We start from the raw sequence: 19,953 nt of genomic DNA on the forward strand, positions 1-19,953 counted from the left end.
CTTTATGATATCGGTAGTACTAATGATAAAGGTAATAAAAATGATACAAAATAACAATAATAATGATAATTAAGGGATAACAATATCAACCTTTAGAAGCCACATGGCGCTTGAAAAAGTTGTTCTCTGTTTTGGGCTTCATCGAAACAACAGAAAAGGAAGCTGGATAAGCTATATAAGTGCCCATAGTTTTTTTTTTTTTTTTCTTAAGGAGGCCTGTGAACAAATTTTCTGATGGTCCCATTTTCAGAAGGCACATTTCTGGCTACAAAGAGGATGCTACGCATTTAACACGACTTCACTGACCCATTAGTGAACAGTCCCAAACACACATTAGGGCCTACACTGTCGCTATTTTGCATGTGGAAAGATAGTTCACCCCGGCTCAGCGACCCCTTTGAGATGCAAATTGGTGCGCGGTTTCAATGAGCTTCCTCATCCGTACACGATTGCCGCTGCTTTCGTGGAGAGCCTCGCTGTGAAGTGAAAGACTGTCCAACAGAGCATAGCTGAAGAAAATTTGACGTGAAATGCCTATGCCACAAGGTGTGTATGTGTGTCTGTGTGCGTGTGTGTGTGTGTGTACTGGTGTGTGAGTACGTGCCTCATAGGTGCGTGCCTCATAGGTGTCCCCTTTTTTTCTCAAACAAAAAGAAGAGGTAATTCGGTTTCTGAACAGGAACAAATCATAATAGAAATCTTTGGGTAGAGCCACGCTGCGTTGGAATTGTGTGTGCTTGCATCTACACGAGTGAGTGAGGGAGTGTATGTTTTGTGTGTGTCCACATTTTGCTGAGTGTGTGTAATATTCATATGCTCGTCAAATAAAGCGACTAACCGTGTGTGTTTTGTGTGTGCATGAAGTTATTTCAAGTTCAGGAAAGGGCGCGGCGATCGTGAAGTTTCCAACGCCATATGCACTGGAAGCAAAATCTGGCTTCGTGGCTTCACCTTCTCGACGTAAGCGTTACTGATACGGATCTCCATCTACTGCCGACGGAAAGACGCCCTATATCACCCCGCCGAAACAGAGACGAGGAAAGACTTTCGGTGAGGCGGTTTTTTTCGGCTGTAATCAGGAATAATGTACCAGGGACACCCAGATTATGGCGTCCAAGGGTGGCTGGCGCACCCCAAGAATGGGCACAGCTTTTCGCGGGTCCACTACGTGAAGTTCCTCGCCTCACGTAGAATGGGCGAGGAAGAACCCAGTCCACAACAGGTGCTAAACGAGGTCAGAAAAGTCATCCACGAATACAAATGTTTCAAGTACAGACCAAGGAAATACTCCATCTGTATATCTTCACGAGACGTCCTCGTCAGGGAACTTGGTATGTATGACTACAACAGGCGACCATAATTACAACCATAGGCCTGCATACCGTGAAGATATACTAACATTACATATTTGATTAAATAGCAGATCCAGGCCTTCATATTGATTACATAAAGACATTTTAAGTGTACACTGCAAGAGTTTGTCTTCATTTTAAATATGTTTGTCTTTAATCCTCTGCGTGCCACATTGTTGTTACCTGCTCATAGGTTTGGATGTGAAATTTGCTCATATCTACATGTAGTTTGACGCATTGGCAGAGAAACGGTTAAAGAAGTAGAGTTTAATATTGTACCTCCATTATTCCACCATGATCAACTCATGATTTGAAGATCTTTATAGTTTGCAAAAGTTTCGTTGTTGGTGGCATTTTATGAAAATGAAAAGTCTTATCATGTAGACTGCATGGATCACAAGATTATGCAATCAACTTGAACGATATTGTACGACATCAGTGGACATTTATTTGTACACTGATGACGCCATCAGCTCTGCATGTGACAAATTGGCACTCAGCTGTCACAGAACAAGAGCCATTGTCAAAGTGGTAACTCCACGCCCTTGTTAGGTGTGGTCCTCGATCGGTTCTCTGGGAAGTTCACCCATAAATCAGAATATTACTATGAACTTTGACCTTGGTGAACGATTACTTAATACTGCTTGGAAGCGAGAAGTACAATATGACTGTATATGTAAGGCCTACAGTTTCGGGCGCCAAACAGGCGCTTATAGAAACACCACAAGACAATAGTCTAATGCATTATTCCCCTTAGATCTTACCCAAATTCAAATTTTGATGTCAAGATGAAATATTAAAGTCAAGAAGTGAATAATCCAGCCTTGATTTTTACATAAGCACTAAATATTGTGTTCATTACGATCAATACACCACAAATACAGTTCTCATGTACGAAAAGAATATAATAAGATTTCAACCTCTATTTCCCAAAGAAATTACAGGGCTGGAAGTCACTTTGAAAGAATGGTATAGGTATTGGTTGAGGCGAGCATTCAGCTTTTAACTTTATGCGAGTAACCTTGAAACTATGCTATGAAATGTTTAAGAGCATACAATTCTAGAAGATGTTCAAAGTTTATTTGACAAAAATCGGTTTTGAAATACCTACCTACCTATGGATACCTATGGAAGATTCTGAACGCAGGCTGAGCCTCTGTATTCAGATCCACGTTTAGTCCTTGAGATGAGCTGGGTCATGACCAGGTGGCGTGGCGTCGAACTTAAATCTAACGGGTTCATTGTCCCAAAATTTATCCAGACCAACTCCAAAACTGAAGACACTGGGTGCATCTATTGAATTTCTTGGTAAACTATTCCATGGTTTCCTGATACGCATGTAAAATGAGTTTCTTCTTATAGTGGTATGTAAACGAAAAATATATACCTTTTTACTATGTCCTCTTGTACATTTTTTTACTAAACCCAAATCAGGCACTACTTCCTGATCATGTTTATGAAATAATTTAAAAACTTCAATCATGTCACCTCTCGCCCTGCGGGTATGCTAGAGTTGAAAGTTCGACGTGCCTCAATCTCTGTTCATAAGATGAAGATCTTATTTCACGTACTAATTTTGTGGCCCTCCGTTGGACATTTTCTAAAGCTAATATATGTTTTTTTTTTTCAAATAAGGACTCCATCATACCGCATGGGCGTATTCTAAATGAGGTCTTACCAAAGCTTTGTATAACAATAAAAAATTGTCTTTATTTTGATGAACAAATGTGCGTCTTATTAAGTTCACAATTTTATTGGCTTTGTTTATTTGTTCCTGAAAATGTTGTTCACACTTAAGTTTTGAATCAACCGTGACTCCTAGGTCCTTGCATGAATCGACGTGTGAAAGGTGATGTATACTTTTCAATATTCATAGTGTAATCATACAAGTTGTCTTGGTTGCCAACCGTAAGATCACACCGTTTTGGGGGTGAAACCTAGGAAGCCACTTATTCGACCAAGAAATAAGACAATCAAGATCTTTTTGCTGAAATGGCCGAGATATCCAAAAACAAAGTAAAGCAAAGCAATCCTAATGAAAAGGTGGGTCCCTTTTTATTAGGATCGCTTTACTTTTTACATCTAAGCCACTTCAAAACCAATTTTCATCAAATAATCTTGAATTCCTCTTAGAACTATATGCTGTTTCACATTATTAACGAGATGTTTCTAAATATTTCAAGAAATCATCTTCGAAAAAGTTGGAAACCTGAAGCCCCACCTCGAACAAAACTGTGCCATCCCTTTAATTCCTGTTCTGTGAATCGCATGTTCTCATATTATAGAACCTACTGTATGTATGCATACACCACATACCGTCATGCTAATGATTGTGATTACCATGGCGTGTGGACACACAATAAAACACAACGCTTCACATACCCCTTGAACAGTCATGTAAAACAGCTGTATAATATTATGTTAAAACAAAGCTGCATCGCGCACCTAATTTGCATGTCAATGCAGAAAACAAAGAAGCTAATTAGGCAGCATGATAAAGCGATGATTCTACGAGTACAAATTTACTTACTTTTAGCCTTACTTTACGAAAGTTTTAGCGTAATTTACATATAAACAATGATAATTTATTTTATGAACAAAATATGAAATTGATATGCTCAAAATGCACAGCATACACACGATACAGATTGAGTTTTACAATCTGTTTTATTATTTGTTTTATTTTCATTTTTCGTCTGACAAGGTGGCTTTAAAGCCTATATTCAACTGCACTAGCTGGTCTTCCATGGGGTCCACTTGTATTTTACTAGGGCGGACCACTTCATCTTTACTTCATTTTCACTTCATTTTTATGATTAATTATACAGTATAATATAGAAACCCAACAAGTTTGACTTTTATTCATTGTTAGTTTTTTAGAGGTTTATCTTGTCCATGATCCTTGCTACATGATGAGCATGCAGTTATTGTAAATGATATCGACACTGCTTATTTCTGTTTTATTTGAAACAGATTCCTTAATCTCTGCCCAAAATATAGAATGTCTTGTATACTATGTAATGCAAAATCATGTTGACTTAATTGTGTTGATTCCTGATACCCTCAACATTACGTGAAGAAACAAATATTTGAATACGTTCCATATACCTTATTAAAAAACAAATCTACAATATTTCTTCAGGTTACTTGGATACGCCTACATCGAAAAAAAAAACAACAACTTCCAAACAAAGATTCTGCTCGAAAGAACATCATCTGTCAATCAATATTGTCTAACATTACTAACAGATTAAGGCTCGAATTATGATTTGTCTAACAAAAGACGTTGGAATGCACCTTCACTGGACTGAGCATAACCTTCATAATATTCCCACGTTTAACTTACTATAAATGACTAACAAAAGACGATGTAGGAAAACAACCAAGTTATGTTGGGACGGCGCATTTCAACGTCTTTTGTTAAAAGAGAACTTTAGCAATAATTGACAGATGAGTTCACGGGCAGAATCTTTGCATTGAGGCTTTTTTGTGGACGTATCCATGTAATCTGAAGAGAAAAGAATAAAATTACAGTAAAATTTATGGAACGCATTTAGATATTCGTTTCGCAGCATAAGTGATATTGAGAGTGCCATGATTCAACACAAGTAATCACGCAATTCACCGCATATACTGTACTGTAAGGTCCTTAAACGGCTGCCCCAAGTTAAATCTTTGAATTAATTCCCTGATATTGAAACAATGATGATCGAGTGCTGAGATTTTAAATTGGCTAGATCGTATTTTCTTCTCTTAAACGTACTACACCAACAATAACCTATACACCGTAACAGAAAGAAATTATTTTCAATCGGGTATGTGTCTTAAACATTAAAGGGACTATGCCTTGGAAATGCATGTTGACTTTTATTGATTCATAATATCATGATTATCACTTAGTGGCCGAAAAGAATATCTAAATATGTGCTTTGTATTTTATAATAACATTTCTATTCTTTTTTTTCTTCCGACTACATATACTTGGTCCCCCCCCCCCCCATAAAAAGAAAAAAAATCAAAACCTAGATTCTGCTTGCGTCATCATCAGACCATCATTGCTATTCTTGATAAAGTACTATTATGAAGAAAAGATACTGGAAGTAATGCACCTTTCCTTAATACAGACCAAGCATAATTTTTCATGTGCCCCTGCAATGTCTTTTTAAAATAATATTAATAAAACGGAACATGCGAATTATGCTCATTCTATCTTCAGGGGAAGATGCATTCCAATGTCTTTTATCAATCATATTAGTACTTTACCAATGATTGACAGATGACGTCAGTGGCAAAACCTTGGTTGGAATGGGATATTTTGTGGGCATATCCCAGGAATCTATACCCGCTATAGGTACAAAACTGCCAAATTACATGCACTCAACATTTTGGTGCGCGCCTTGGGTGTTTCACATGGTCGTACACACTAAGGTGTCGTTACCTGTGACAGTGTAATTTTGTATAGCTGCTATGATAGTGTTCATGTACATCACGTCTGTCAAAATTCCCACGCATCACACGTAAAAGTGCATTAGTCAGATTGACTAATCAAATTTGCATCGGTTTCAATGTAATGACAACGTTAATCGCTTTCCGGTTAATGTAATGGACTCATTATGTTAATGTCCGAGATGAATATCTTTATATAAGGTGCAGTATGTATACAAACATTTGCGATATATCTCCTGAGCCACCGTCAAAATAACTTCTCTATAACAATATTTCATTCTTTTTTTAGTATTCGCGTTAACATACAATTGTACATGGTACTTGTACATGGTAGCCTGCATGGTATCCGAACTTACTTCCAAAATGTAAAAATAGGAGAATGCTTACGTGTATGTCCTCATACATAATGAAAGAGGGCTGAATAATTCTAGATATTTGCAGATAAATCGATCCTAAAAAAAGATATGAATATTAACGCAATTTGACAGGAGATATGAAATTACCTTGATACAATCTCACGATACAGTACACCTGTCTTCATGGTCTTTCCTGTGTACTTAGGACGGTAAAAGTTTCTATGATGATATACAACTGTGTACACATTTTTATGCATGTAATTTTACAAGCTGATGAATGATGAATAATGGACGCTATCATACAGTGTACGAATTCATCAGATTGATACAGGCCCAAGCTTATAAGCAATGTATGTGTCCTTCATTAGTTATTCTCCAACTTTTCATTGACATGTTTCAATCTTTCGTGAAGTGCGTGGGATAAAAGTGCAGGGAGCAGGCTTCCGTGATTTATAATACATGTATGCAGAGCAAAGCGAAGTTGTCAAATTATTAATAACCATGGCAACAGAGTCATTTTCTTAGGTTAACAATGATATTTGGCGATAGAGTTATAAAAGTAGTCGACAAAATAGTACAAAATTGACTTACAATGTAGTGACGCGAAAACTGATTGAGACATCACATGCAGTTGAACGTTTATACAGCGTCATTTTATTGCGTAATTTTTGGTTTTACGAAATCCCATGGCATCAGGAGGCAATGTATAGTGCCGTACAAATACACACTTCATGACTGGTAGCCTACGCTACATGCTGTGAAGTCACATATTTCCTAATTTTTTTCCCGCTTCTGGATTTTATAAACATGCAGGCGTTTATGAAATTTTAAACAAGAATTCAGATTCAGGAGGAAACGACTCAGTCTTGTATGGGAATGCCAAATGAGTTAATTTTGTTTTTGTATTCTCATATCTCCATCAAGAGCTGACAATGTGCTCGAAGTTAAAAAAGTATTTTTCCTTCCTGTTGTTAAAAGAGCATTCTGAGGAATACATTGTTTTAGTTTGTTCCTTTGGCGGTATTACATCGCTATACAGCATGGCCTCTTCTTTTTCTTAAGAATATCAAAGAAACAGAGAAAGACAGAGTATAGCATGCTAGCAATGAGCAACAACCTCCATCATTAAAGGATAACTGTATAGTGACGATGATGACGTAATCAAGTCGCTGATGATGTCATTGTTTATACGCTATTCATCCATTCTATTGGTACAATTGTATCACGTGATGGGAGTAGGCCTACAGTGTTGCCACTTGAACAGTTCAGAATATGACTCGAAAGAAAGACTCTTCGTTGGGAGTTGAAAACGCGCCATCACCAGATAATAAGAGGGATGTTTGGATCCATCAAAATTGAATCTGCTTTCTACTATCACTAAAAGTTTCATCTTGTCTTGTCTTTCTTTCCATTCATGAAAAATGTATATATTCGTTAACAATAATCTCAGTGTTTAGTACAGATATGAACTGTCATTTCTAGTTTTGGTGTATATAGAGCCCACAGTTAAAGGGATTGTATGGTTTTGGTGGAGACTGATAAGGTTTTAACTTTTCGTGAGATAGTTAGAAATTACTTATAAAATATCAAAAAGCATACACTTCTAAGAGGAATTCAAGTTTTTTTGATAAAACGTGATCTAGAAATATCTGAGATATCAAAAAAAAAAACAAAAACAAAGAGGTCCTATAATAAAAAGTGGGACCCACCATTTATTAGAACCACTCTGATTTGTTTGGCTTTGGATATCTCAACGATTTTCATCATAATAAGCTTTGCATTCCTCTCAGAAAATATTTTGTATGCCCTTTATAATGTTCATGTAAGTATTTCCTAATTACCTCTCCTAATATATCTCATAGAATATTGAGCTAGAAATGAATGTACAATATACCATATTAAAAGTAATTGGCTATCGATCTGGTAGATCCATAAAAAGGGAAACTTTACGCATAAATGATCACATTCGTTTTAGACACAAAAGTAAAAATTGCAAAAATGATTAAATTTTTATTCATGCGTAAGTAATCTTCCATGAGACATTGACAAGAAAAGACAAATTTATCACAATTGAATATGGACATATTAAAACATGAATTAATTTTCAAAAATAAATCTATGATTTCTTTTATGTCTTCGGAGCCCAAAAGAAAAACAAAGGCTAAAAATGGTAAAAGGAAATGACGAATCTTTTGTCAAATTCAAAATCAAATGGCTGCATGAGGGAAAACCCAATGTTAACATTATTGGTAGACATCTTAATTGTTATTTAAAACAAGGACACTTGATTGTAATAATGAGTACTTGTATTTATCTCATGAATTCTTAATTCCTAAATTAAAAGAAAGCAATAAAGAAATGTCCATTTAATCACCTTCTTTAGCTTTACTCCCTATGCCATTGGAAGTTGGAATTGACAGAAAAAAATCTTGTTTTCCTCTTTTTGTTTCCCAGTTTGTTTTGGTTTGAGGCTATAAAGAGATGCAAGATAACGAAACCTTACTTTTGCTATTTCATCCATGTCTCTCATTGTGTTAAACTGGCCTTTTGTTTTCATTGTTATCTTGAAAGGCATTTGCATTTGAATGACAACATGTCAATTTTTGCAATTTTTACTTTTGTGCTCTGGAAGACAAAAACGAATGTGTTCACTCATGCGTAAAGTTTCTCTTTAAATTCACCTACCCCGTTGATAACCGATAAATGATAAATTGATCTTTATCTAAATTTCTATGAGAAATATTAACTTGAAAAAGTGTTTCCTTTGTTGTTGTTGTTGCTGAGCACACATTGAGCCATTCACACTCTGCTTCCAATGTTCAAGTCCAAAGCTATGCACTAAGTCTACCCGTTACAATGTCTTCATACCTACATACATACATACATACATACATAATATCAACGTAAATCAAGACTTTATTCCCAAACCGTTGCAATGCTAGAACTAATATATTGATGATAAGGATGCATTTCCATGCATTCACAGAAAGAACAAATTTTGTGAATATGTGCGTGCAAACGAACGGAATAAAGACTTGGGAGAGCATATAACGTCACCTACGTTTGTATCTCACATGCATATATTTATGCAGTTTTCACTGTTTCATGATCAAATTTTCAGTTAATTCCCTAACTTTCTCTGTTTTTGTACTATTCTAGTAAAAAATAAAAAAAGAATAAATCAATAATCCTGTTCATTCGATATCACTCTATTGAGTCAATTTGATCGTCGGGGTGAACGTTTACTTATAACACACACACACACACACACTTTGTGTGATCTGGCATAGTGTGCACACCTGACTTTCAGACGTTTGGGACAAAATGCAGTGTTAATTTGGACCACTATCTATGACTCATCCATTGCACACCACCATAGTGGACCACGCCCTATACGCCCACGTGCAGTGGTTATCCGTATGTTAACGTTGTATACATGCATACAGGACCTTTGTTCAATGGTTGTAAGTGCACGTTACGGTCAGCGTAATCCAGCGTTTGGTTTACGTATACGAGCGTATAGACTACGGAGAGGCAAATCAATGGTTAAAGAAGAAATACACTCCAAAATTTGTTCAATTTCATAAGAAAGAGAGAGAATTTCCTACAGAACAGATCAAAAATTGTCAAAATCGGATGAGAAACAAGAAAGTTATGACATTCTGAAATTTCAACATATTTCGGAAAACACTTCTTGACCAGTCGTTAGAAATTAGAATTAGCAAGTTGATGTCATGCTCTCACAAATTTTTATACATTTCATGTACAGAAATCCCCCAAAGTCTCATATTTCAGCTGTATCAATATGAAATGACCTTAAAACCACCTTAAATACATGTGTACTTTTCATGAAAACTGACATTTTGTGGAATTCTCAAACTTTCACTGATGTGTTCTACTAATATTGCTGCTTTCACTCAATCCACGTTTACAATGGGCTTTGGTTTTCTTTCAGAGATAAAGCGTTTATAACAAAGATTTATGGCAAATAATGATAACCACAGATGAGGTCACAGTATTTCTTGAAAAAGCCAAAGGAACTGAAAGAGATAGTGAGCACATTATAAAGTTACCTGGTTACGCAAATATCTCCCAAAACATTTGGTTGAAAATCGGGTCAAAGAACTTCAAGCCCCTTTCAGTCCATTCTTCATTGTTGATTAGAGACTTACCAGGGAGTGAGATTTTGATTATGCTAAGAATGAAGAATGGAGCATTGTTCCTTCGTTTATAGACAGTGTTAGAGATGCATTCAACAGAAGTTGAATAATGTCTCTTCTGGCTCTTTTTATTTACCAATGCTCTTTGTTGTTACTTAAGCTCACTCTTCTATTGAAACTATCCTCTCAAGAGGACCATTATATTGGTATAATGCTCTGCTTCTTAGAATGCGTGAATGTTTAGGGGATTTTCGGGCACGACAGACGTCGCGATTGACGATTATCGACAAAATCAGGTTCTGTAACCGAATTAAGATTGTTGCATCCAAATGAATTATTCATGATTATCCTGACCCTATCGATGTTTGTGGAACCTAATGTATAGATTTAAACATAGTGAGGTTGATCATGTTGTCCAGAGTATTAACGGCATATACATGTATATATCTATATATACATGTATATGTATATGTATATATATATATATATATATATATATATATATATATATACATACATATATACTCGTATATTTACATTATTTATATATATTAGCCTAATCATACACCAAGCACCTGTCGTAAAACAAAACATTCGATTTGTGCAAGAGCGACGGAATGGAATGCAGATCCCAATGGTTTTACGCACTCTAGTTTCTTTCCACATGTACGAAAATTCATCTGACATAAAATCGAAAGTGACAGTTGTGTACATAAATGTAGACCATTCGATTTATATCATATAAGAGCGGACATATATGATGGTGTGACATTATCTTTTCCTTGTGCTCCCTTTCTCTGAACGTTAAAATTAAACAACACCAAACAAGGAAACGCGATTCTACGAAGAAAAAGAAATCGCCATATTGTTCTGCCTTCTCGAACGACGAAATTACCTATATAAGCCACATTTCCCTTTAAATATCACCTAATCGCCAGGATATAGAGATCTAAAACTCTAAATCGTGACCTGGAACACTAAATATGATATTTGTAGACCAAACAGGAAAACTGCAAACACGCCCTAGATTCGTGTATATGCTTCTTGTACGTGCCTTTCACACGTCAGTAGTGCATAATATCACATTTCGATGAAAATGCTTAGTCGTTTGCAAATTAAAAACAAGGGCAATCACATTTTATCATGTTGAGTCCACGAATGATGAATATTTGTATGGTATTGGTATATATCGTGTCTTATTCTAAGTATATGTCTCATTTGATTAAAAACACACACGCGCGCGCGCGCGCACACACACACACACACGCACACACACACACACACACACACACACACACACACACACACACACATGGTTTATTGTCTTCAGTGTGTGCCAAGGGTCGTTGAGACAAAATGTATAAGAAATTCACGAACATAAATGTATAGGCTTATGGATTTTTATGCAAATAATAGTATTGGATATCATCAGTATTATAAACAGATAAGGTAATTATACATTTCAACTATATAAAATATAGCGCTTTGCATCCAGTGGAAAAGACGCTCTATAAAATGTCTATTATTATCATTATTATTATTAAAATATAAAAATCTGCTGAAGTTGACTTGAGCGGATGTATTTCCTCCGATCAGCACATCTATCTCGAAACATACGCACGACAGTAAAAGGCATAAAACCGGCTAATATAAGTTATCGGTGTTTATTTCTGTTACAGCGTGGTTGAATGTCATCTTCTAACGTCAATGTATCTAGATATAAAGATGGAGATTCCCGAGAAAATGAGTCCAAATTTAATTAGCATTCTCTCTGGATAACGTGATTGGGTTTTAACTTTGAATGATACGACAATGTGGATTATGCATATATCATCACGATAATCATTAGTCATAGTAAATGAAAGGGGATCAGTGCTATCACCCTCTTCGCCAATATCACAGCTACCGTAGATTTTGATGCAAAGAACACGTCGAATGTAAGTTTGTCGCTTCTGCCACGCCCGCTCGAAGGTCGTGAATCCATCGCATGATTCATTGAAGGGTGTTGCTCTGGAGAAGGCAAACAAAAAATCTTTCCCCCACCCTTCCCAGTGAAAAGAGTTATTTGATTTTTTTTAAAAATGAGGCAGAAAATATTATTTAGGCAATAAACAAAATCACTGAATTATACGAATTTCCCCTAAACTAAATTCACATGTTGCCATCTTCTATACTTATTTCAAATAGTTGTATAAAAATTTGAAACAGCGTATCGCTTTCTTTGATGTAATTACAATTATTATTCCAACATGAGATTGAGCCTGTTTTTCTTTAGTTCAAGGACATTAGATAAAAAAATGATTTCAAAAGAAACAATCGTGACACATGGCGATAGTCGGCAAATTAAAATGTTTAGTATTAATACTAAGAAAAAAAGATGTATCAGTAGACCTATGATAGGCGTGGCTCTAAACATTGTTTGTGTGCGTGTGTTTGCGTGTTTGTGAGGGTATGTGTGTGTGTGGGGAGGGGGGAGAGAGAGAGGGACATACATACATACTGACAGACAGACAGTGTACAGACACAGTCACTCTTACACCCATACTGTGTGTATGTTTAGTGTTGCATGCATGACAGTATAAGTTTATGTATAGGTATATATGCCTACGTCTATATGTCACTATTTTTCACAAGTCGAATGGTTTAATAGCGTTCCACATTCCCGCAGGATTCTGAACCATTCTAGCGGAGCAGCTACTTGATTTTAAGTGCTCTCGACTTTCTGAGGTTTTTATAGGCACAGTTATAGAAGGGGGGTCAACTTTGTGCATACTTCATATTCATGGGAACCGTCGCGACGGGTCGAACAATCGCAGACGGTTTATCCTCGCGGCAAATACCAGTCTTTGTTGAGGTTCCCCCAAAAGGAACTCCCAGCACTTGCCCAGAGCAAACGAATAATTTAGTCTAGGAATGATAAATGAATAGGAGTGGATGCGCAGTGGAGACTCCAGGGAGGGGAAACATTCCATTGTAGATACGATGATAATATGTATACATTCATCTATTCATTTTCTTCTTTACATGAACTTCTCTTTGTGCTGGCTGTGTTGTGCGTGTAATGACCTCGAGGCGGCATACCCAATTTGTTATGTCTAATGATACAAGGAAATACGTTTGAAAGCACGCACGCACAAACATACAAGCAGGTGTCTATGTATAATATGCTGTATATATATATATATATATATATATATATATATATATATATATATATATAAATATAAAAGTAAATATATGTATATATTATGTGTATATATGATTATATATATATATACATATATCATATATAATTATGACCATGGTTACACAGGTATGTACTCACGTACACTGTATTATCATAAAAGGTATGAAATCTGTTACGCGTCCATCTATCAAAAATTATGATGACACTTTTCTCAGGTTTTGCGATATAGGTTAGCTTACGCATTTTGAAATTCCCGTCAGCTACATACAAGTGTAAAGTCGCACTGCCTGCACCAATGAATAACACACAAAAAAAGAAGAGGTTATTACCTTTAATGTTGTGTCATATCATATATACGACGTTTCTCCCATGTTACTAATCATTATTTTTAACAAAAGGCATAACAGGGACACATGCAAGTTGTGCTCAGTCTGTATACTTGAAGGTGCATTCCAATGTCGTTTGTTAATCAAATTGTAACTTCATGAACTCAGCAGTGATTGACAGATGACGTTACTGACAGTCTTGGTTTGAAAGGTTTTTTGTGGGCGTATCGAGGTGGTCTGAAGAAAACTTGTCAGACAAATTATCATGAAATATATGGCACGTACAGTATCTATAAATTCATTTGGCCACTTATACATGAGTGATGTTTAGGGTATCATAAATCAACACAAGTCAGCATGCATTTGTAGAGCATATATAGTGTCTTTGGACAAACCTACCAGCAACACCGCACAATGACCGTGGTCATTTTCTTTTAGGTACACGAGTATGATGATAATTACATAATTGTATGTATGCAAGTGAATTTTTAGAATGTATGTTTCTTTTCTAAAGCTGGTCAGTTAAAAGGAATACATTGCAGAAGTAGAAAAAGAACAGTCCTTTCTGTCTTTAGAAATACTCGACTGGACTGGGCATGCTTTTAGTGCTGCTCAATTTATCCCTGTGGCCACCGAGGCCAGCTCTAAATGACACCCAAAATTGATTTCAGTCTATTTACGCTACAAGAAGCTCATTCATCATTCATTATTTTCATGAAATTGATCGATAGCCCGCTGATGATTACCGTCACTTGGTTGGTGATCAACAAGCCATTGATTTTCAGCCGCGCATGCAGTATCGATCAATAGATTTGTCCACACTCACCATGTCTCTGTATTGATTAATGGAGTGTCCTCGTTTGTGACATGCGGAGGGGGGGGGGGCATTGTAATGTGTCGAAATTAAAAGTGGTCAAAGATATGTTCGTCTCAAATTGAGATGACAACATAATAAATTATATTGCACTGTATATATTTCTTTCCTTTTCTGTGTGTGTCTTGTTGCGTAGTTATTCTTGTTTACCGATTGATCGTCACTTCCGTGAAATAAAGATCTCGACAAAACAAAGCAATCAGAACAACGAAGGACTTGCACATGTAAAGTTAGTGCCTTCAGTGTAGCCACATTTTCAAACCCATCACAATTATGATATCAGTGTAAAGCAATATAATGTTGAAACAGTCGCCAGATTGTCAGATTGTCAGATTGCCAGATTGCCGTACCTACATATATATACCAGAAATGATGATGTAGGTGATGATGACAAATACAAATGATAATATTCGCTATGTCAACAAACTGTCATGGTAGTTATTGTATCTTCCTTCATAAAAAGGAAACAACTTTATCCCAGTTTCGAGTTTCTTTCTTTTCTCATACTAATGTAATAAGGGGCTCAAGTTTAACGGCACTATTTCATAATGCTGCCAATTCTGAAGATTGAAGCTGCATGGTCAACATACCATCAGTTCCCTTTACATTGTGTAAAAAGATACTCAAAGGACATTGTTAAAAATGATTGATAATTGCTTTAAAATGGGAACGTCTTGGAGAGATCGGATTGACCGTACTCAATTTTGACTCATCAATAGTGTTACGATAAACCTTTTTAAGTGACGGTTAATGATAGTGATATGTTTTCATAGATACATTGAAAGGAAAAGTACGATTGTAAAGCGTTTCGTTATGCTTCACTGTTCCTTTATCAATATTGGAATATTAGTCAGCAAAGTTCAACATTTTTGGTGTTTTTAAGTGAGCCATGACAACGTAATTTAAGGTGTGGTATTTTACCCCGCGAGACTGACTCTGTGCAGGGCGTATAGAGCTCGTCATATCTGAACCATTATTGTTGTTATGCTTTCTTTTCTGCATAGAGATGTCTCATTTTCCCACACAGAAATATGTAGAAAGTACAATAGTCTCCTCCTTTCTCTCATTGTGTGTGTGTGTGTGCGTGTGTGTGTACGTGCCATGTGTTGTTGTTGTTGTTGTTGTTGTTGGATTGTTCTCCTCCTCTGTTGAGGACAAGCTAGCAAATGCGTCTGTGTAATACACAATATGGGCGGCGCATTTTGTATACGGTGATTGAAATTTAAATAAAAAAATCAAATATCATGAGAACTTGTCCTTTCGAATCAGTACCGACGAATCGAGGTTGTTACTACCTTGTAGGTCACCATCAAAAGAAGCCCATTAGATGTTGCTCAGCATGCCAAGTTCGGGGGAGGGAGAGACGAACAAACACAAAAAGAATACAAAATAATGAAAAGGATCCGCAGTCCTGCGCCGCGCTGAAGCGAGACCACGTACCGTCTATTGAAGTCATGAAAATTAATTGAATATCTTCATGGAAAAGGTTCTGTTGTACCGAACCACAGGAGGCCTCAACGCAGTGATTTCAATGCATTCGTAGGCTCCAATGCCTTTTAAATGGCGGGCTGTCCGTCCAGGAAGTTGTTCCATGCAACCCAATGTAGGCCTTATTGTTTTTTGTACAATGACAATTCGTGCTGGTGCAATGTATAAATTTATTCCAGCATTCCACGCTATACAGTCATTAAACCACACTCATCACCATTGGTATGTCAACGTGGTCACATCTGCCTTATAACGCCAATTTGTGTATGTGTGTGTGTGTGTCTATTTGTCTGTGTCTGTGTGTTACAGGTCTCAGAACTGCAACCAAAGTGGACGTTCCCAAACCCCAACACTATGCAACTCCGAAATGGCGGACTATCGTCTTATTGCATTTGTATAGAAACAAGGAAATGCCGCCTTGAGAATGTTTAGTTTAATGTAGTTCATGATCGTGAATTTCATTATAGATTCAACTCCAATTCGAATGGTGGACATGATTTCCATAGAATAAGAGGGATTAAATCCTAAATGTATTTGATAATAAACTGGAAGAAGGGAAACGGGCATTATTTTTACATTATGCATTGAAATATCTTCTTCTATCATTAAATGAGTATGTGGATATTACAGAAAGCATACCAACACAAACTTTCATTTTCTGAGATGTATGATGTCACCCGACAGAGCAATGTCAGTAGGCCCTACTTCACTATTGTAGTTTCATCCATTCCGAGACAATCACATCTGTGATAGTTACTTTAGTGTCTTGTTCTGTGATCGGAATCGCCCGGGGATATTGATATATTTATATATTTAGACGGTATAGTTATCCTACAGAAACATCCTCTTTTGTCATGGCTGATGGACAAATACGACATTTCTTAAACAACGTTCATCATCACTTCTTATAAAATGGGCCTTAGAATCTCTGCAATCTGATTGGTCATCATGCACTAATTTTACTGCTCCATACTGAGCCATGCGTCCTGTAAAATCCGAACGCATGTCTCAAGCCTTGTATAGCATTAGAGATGTACCGGACGCATGATGGGAAAACAGGCTGAATTTCATTAATTTACGGGCACATTAAAAAAAAACACACGAATGATACACAGATCTATTTTGTGGATCAGTGAGAATCTGACGCCCTCGTTTAACTGTGGAAACAGTCTAAAACCCTCTCGCTGTCTCGTGGGTTTAAAGGGCCCCTGAATGTTTCTGTGATATTAATGTGGCTAACAAAAGACATGGCGAGGGAACATGAGGTTATGCTGAGTCGAGGGGAAGGTGCATTCCAATGTCTTTTGTTAAACATTTCAGTACTTTAGCAATGATTGACAGATGAGGTCATCTGAGGAATATTAGTTTGGAAGGATTTTTTTTTTTTTGGGGGGGGGGGGCGTTCCCAAGTAATCTGAAGAAAAATAGAAGAAAAAATCGTTAAAAATATATGGAATGTTTTTAGATATTCGTTTCACCGCAAAAGTGATGTTGAGGGTATCATAAATCAACACAATCAACATGCATTTGGATTTCAGGGGCCCTTTAAACAGTTCCAAAATTACTGATAAACTCGCGCATCCAAATTTCACAGATCCACTCTGTCCTGTCCCTGCTTGTGCATCATTTTGTATAATAGACAGTGACCCTCGTGATGGTTACTCCCTTGTCCTGCATGTAATAATGGATTTATTCAAACGGTAATTTACTCTTTTTTGTGTCATGGCGGATGTTTAAATGATAAAACATTCCTTGAACATCTTCCATCGTCAGATCATCCTGAGTACTTCAACTCTTTCTTTGTCCTCGTATTGATATCCGCAATGGCGATAGATCCTACTTTCTGATTTGACCCGCAAGTATAGAACAATTAACCCACTTGTCTATATATCCATAATTCCCGGAAAGGAACTATTCAGTGTAAATGCATGTTGACTTATATTTATTCATACTGTAATATCCTCAGCATCACTTCTTTTACCAAATGAATATCGAAATATGTGTCATTTCATGATATAATTTCTATTTTTCTTCAGACTACTTGGATACGCCCACAAAAACTTCCAAACCAAGATTCTGCCAGTGACATCATCCGTCAGTCATTGCTATTATAAGTACTAATAATCATAATGATTAACAGAATAAATCGAGCATAAATTACTAGTACATGTTTCCATGTTAAACTAATGTGATCAACATATTGCAGGGAGACAGGCAAGTTATGCGCGGTCAAATAACGTGAATAATGTGCATTCCAATGTATTTTGTAAATAATGATCATAATCAGTGCCTTAGCAATGATTGACAGATAATGTCCTTGACAGAATCTTGGTTTGGAAGCTTTTTGTGGGCGTATCCAAATAATTTGAGGGAAAAAGTCAAACATTATTATAAGTCATATAGCGCATAATCTAAATATTCCTTTGGCCACATACATGTAAGTGACGATCGGGTTATTATAAATCAGTACAGGTTGATATGCATTTGCACTGCATAGTTCCCTTCACGTGACAATATCAAAACAGAAACAAATAAAGTTCCGTAGTTATCCTTGGGCATATATTATTTTTATCAACTTACGCTATGATAGAAACATTAAAACAATGTCTATAAAACGCGTTATTTAATATTTAATCCAATTGTTATCATAACTCTCATCTTTTTCATTATACCATTACATCACTAATGGTTGAATATCACGTTGAACGGATTCAAAATTCAGCATATATTCAAGACGGTCTAAGGCTTTGTTTTTTTAAAAAGACCATGTAGTATGATAGTTTGTGTTTTTAGAATGATAGCGCCTTTCATGCTGCTGTAAAGCAGGAGTTTGTTTGAAGAATATGAGGTATTCATCAATATATGAGCTCCCTCGTGGAGACGTAATGAGCTCCTTTCTGGAGACAATATCAGCTCCCTCGTGGAGACGGTATGAGCTTCCTCGTGGAGACTTGGTATATAATATTTAATATTCTTCTTTATATCTCTCTAAGATTTATACTGTTTGTTTTATGTCAAGTGCTGTCTGGGGCAAATTATTTGTATAGGGCCCCATTTTCTCTCTCTCTCTCTCCTCTTTCGTTCTTTAAAACAACAACAACAATAAAGCAGGAGACCGTGATGTGAAAAGCTACGATATTATTGATATGATAAAACATGGGTTATGCAATAATGAAGATGGATTTCATCTCTATGATGATTTAAACAGCTGTCAAAGCACTGACAACAATAATGAACTCCTTTGTATAGTGGCGATGATTTTTCCATTTTAACGCCTTGTTTCTGATGTCAATGCTAACATTTTACATCTAAAATCTATCATATCTTACTGATAATCTAAGGAAGTCGATAGAGATGTCAAAAATGATGAAAAGATATGCGCTTTTTTTACATCTTTTTAAAATCGTCCTTCCTTTCTATCAAGAGCCCAAAGTATCAACTTTTAGTTCAAACTAAGCCATGTATGACATGAGCTGGGAGGACAAGACCTATACCTCAAGCATACTCCGTTTTCATTGAAGACTTCCAGCAGCTTCAACCTATATTAACACAAATTATATGACAAAGTAACTCTCAATATAACGTTTACGTTGTCGTCATGAATTGTTGAGAGTATGGTTGTTAAACATGCCTACGTGACAGATCTGTTAAATCTGCAATGGTGTCCATTCTTTCGACACCTAAAAACCAATATTTGTTGTCGACGATCTGTAACGTTAAGAAGGGAACACTGAAATTCAGTACTGGTAGCGTCCATGCAAGTT

At 36.4% G+C, this 19,953-nt stretch overlaps 1 protein-coding gene across 1 annotated transcript in view; it reads left to right on the forward strand.

The window, feature by feature from the left end:
- Positions 1-480: 480 nt before the first annotated feature.
- LOC139732044 (uncharacterized) overlaps positions 481-19,953 on the forward strand; it is a 29,532-nt gene continuing 10,059 nt past the window's right edge. Inside the window, exons 1-2 of the mRNA XM_071642923.1 lie at positions 481-546; positions 865-1,331. Coding sequence (XP_071499024.1) covers positions 1,085-1,331 — 247 coding nt within the window. The 5' untranslated portion in view covers positions 481-546; positions 865-1,084. The remainder of the gene's footprint in view (positions 547-864; positions 1,332-19,953) is intronic.

This window comes from Diadema antillarum, unplaced genomic scaffold (assembly GCF_040938485.1).
Source record: "Diadema antillarum isolate AM-2024a unplaced genomic scaffold, OU_Dant_1.0 seq00000398_RagTag, whole genome shotgun sequence".
Taxonomy (NCBI): domain Eukaryota; kingdom Metazoa; phylum Echinodermata; class Echinoidea; order Diadematoida; family Diadematidae; genus Diadema; species Diadema antillarum.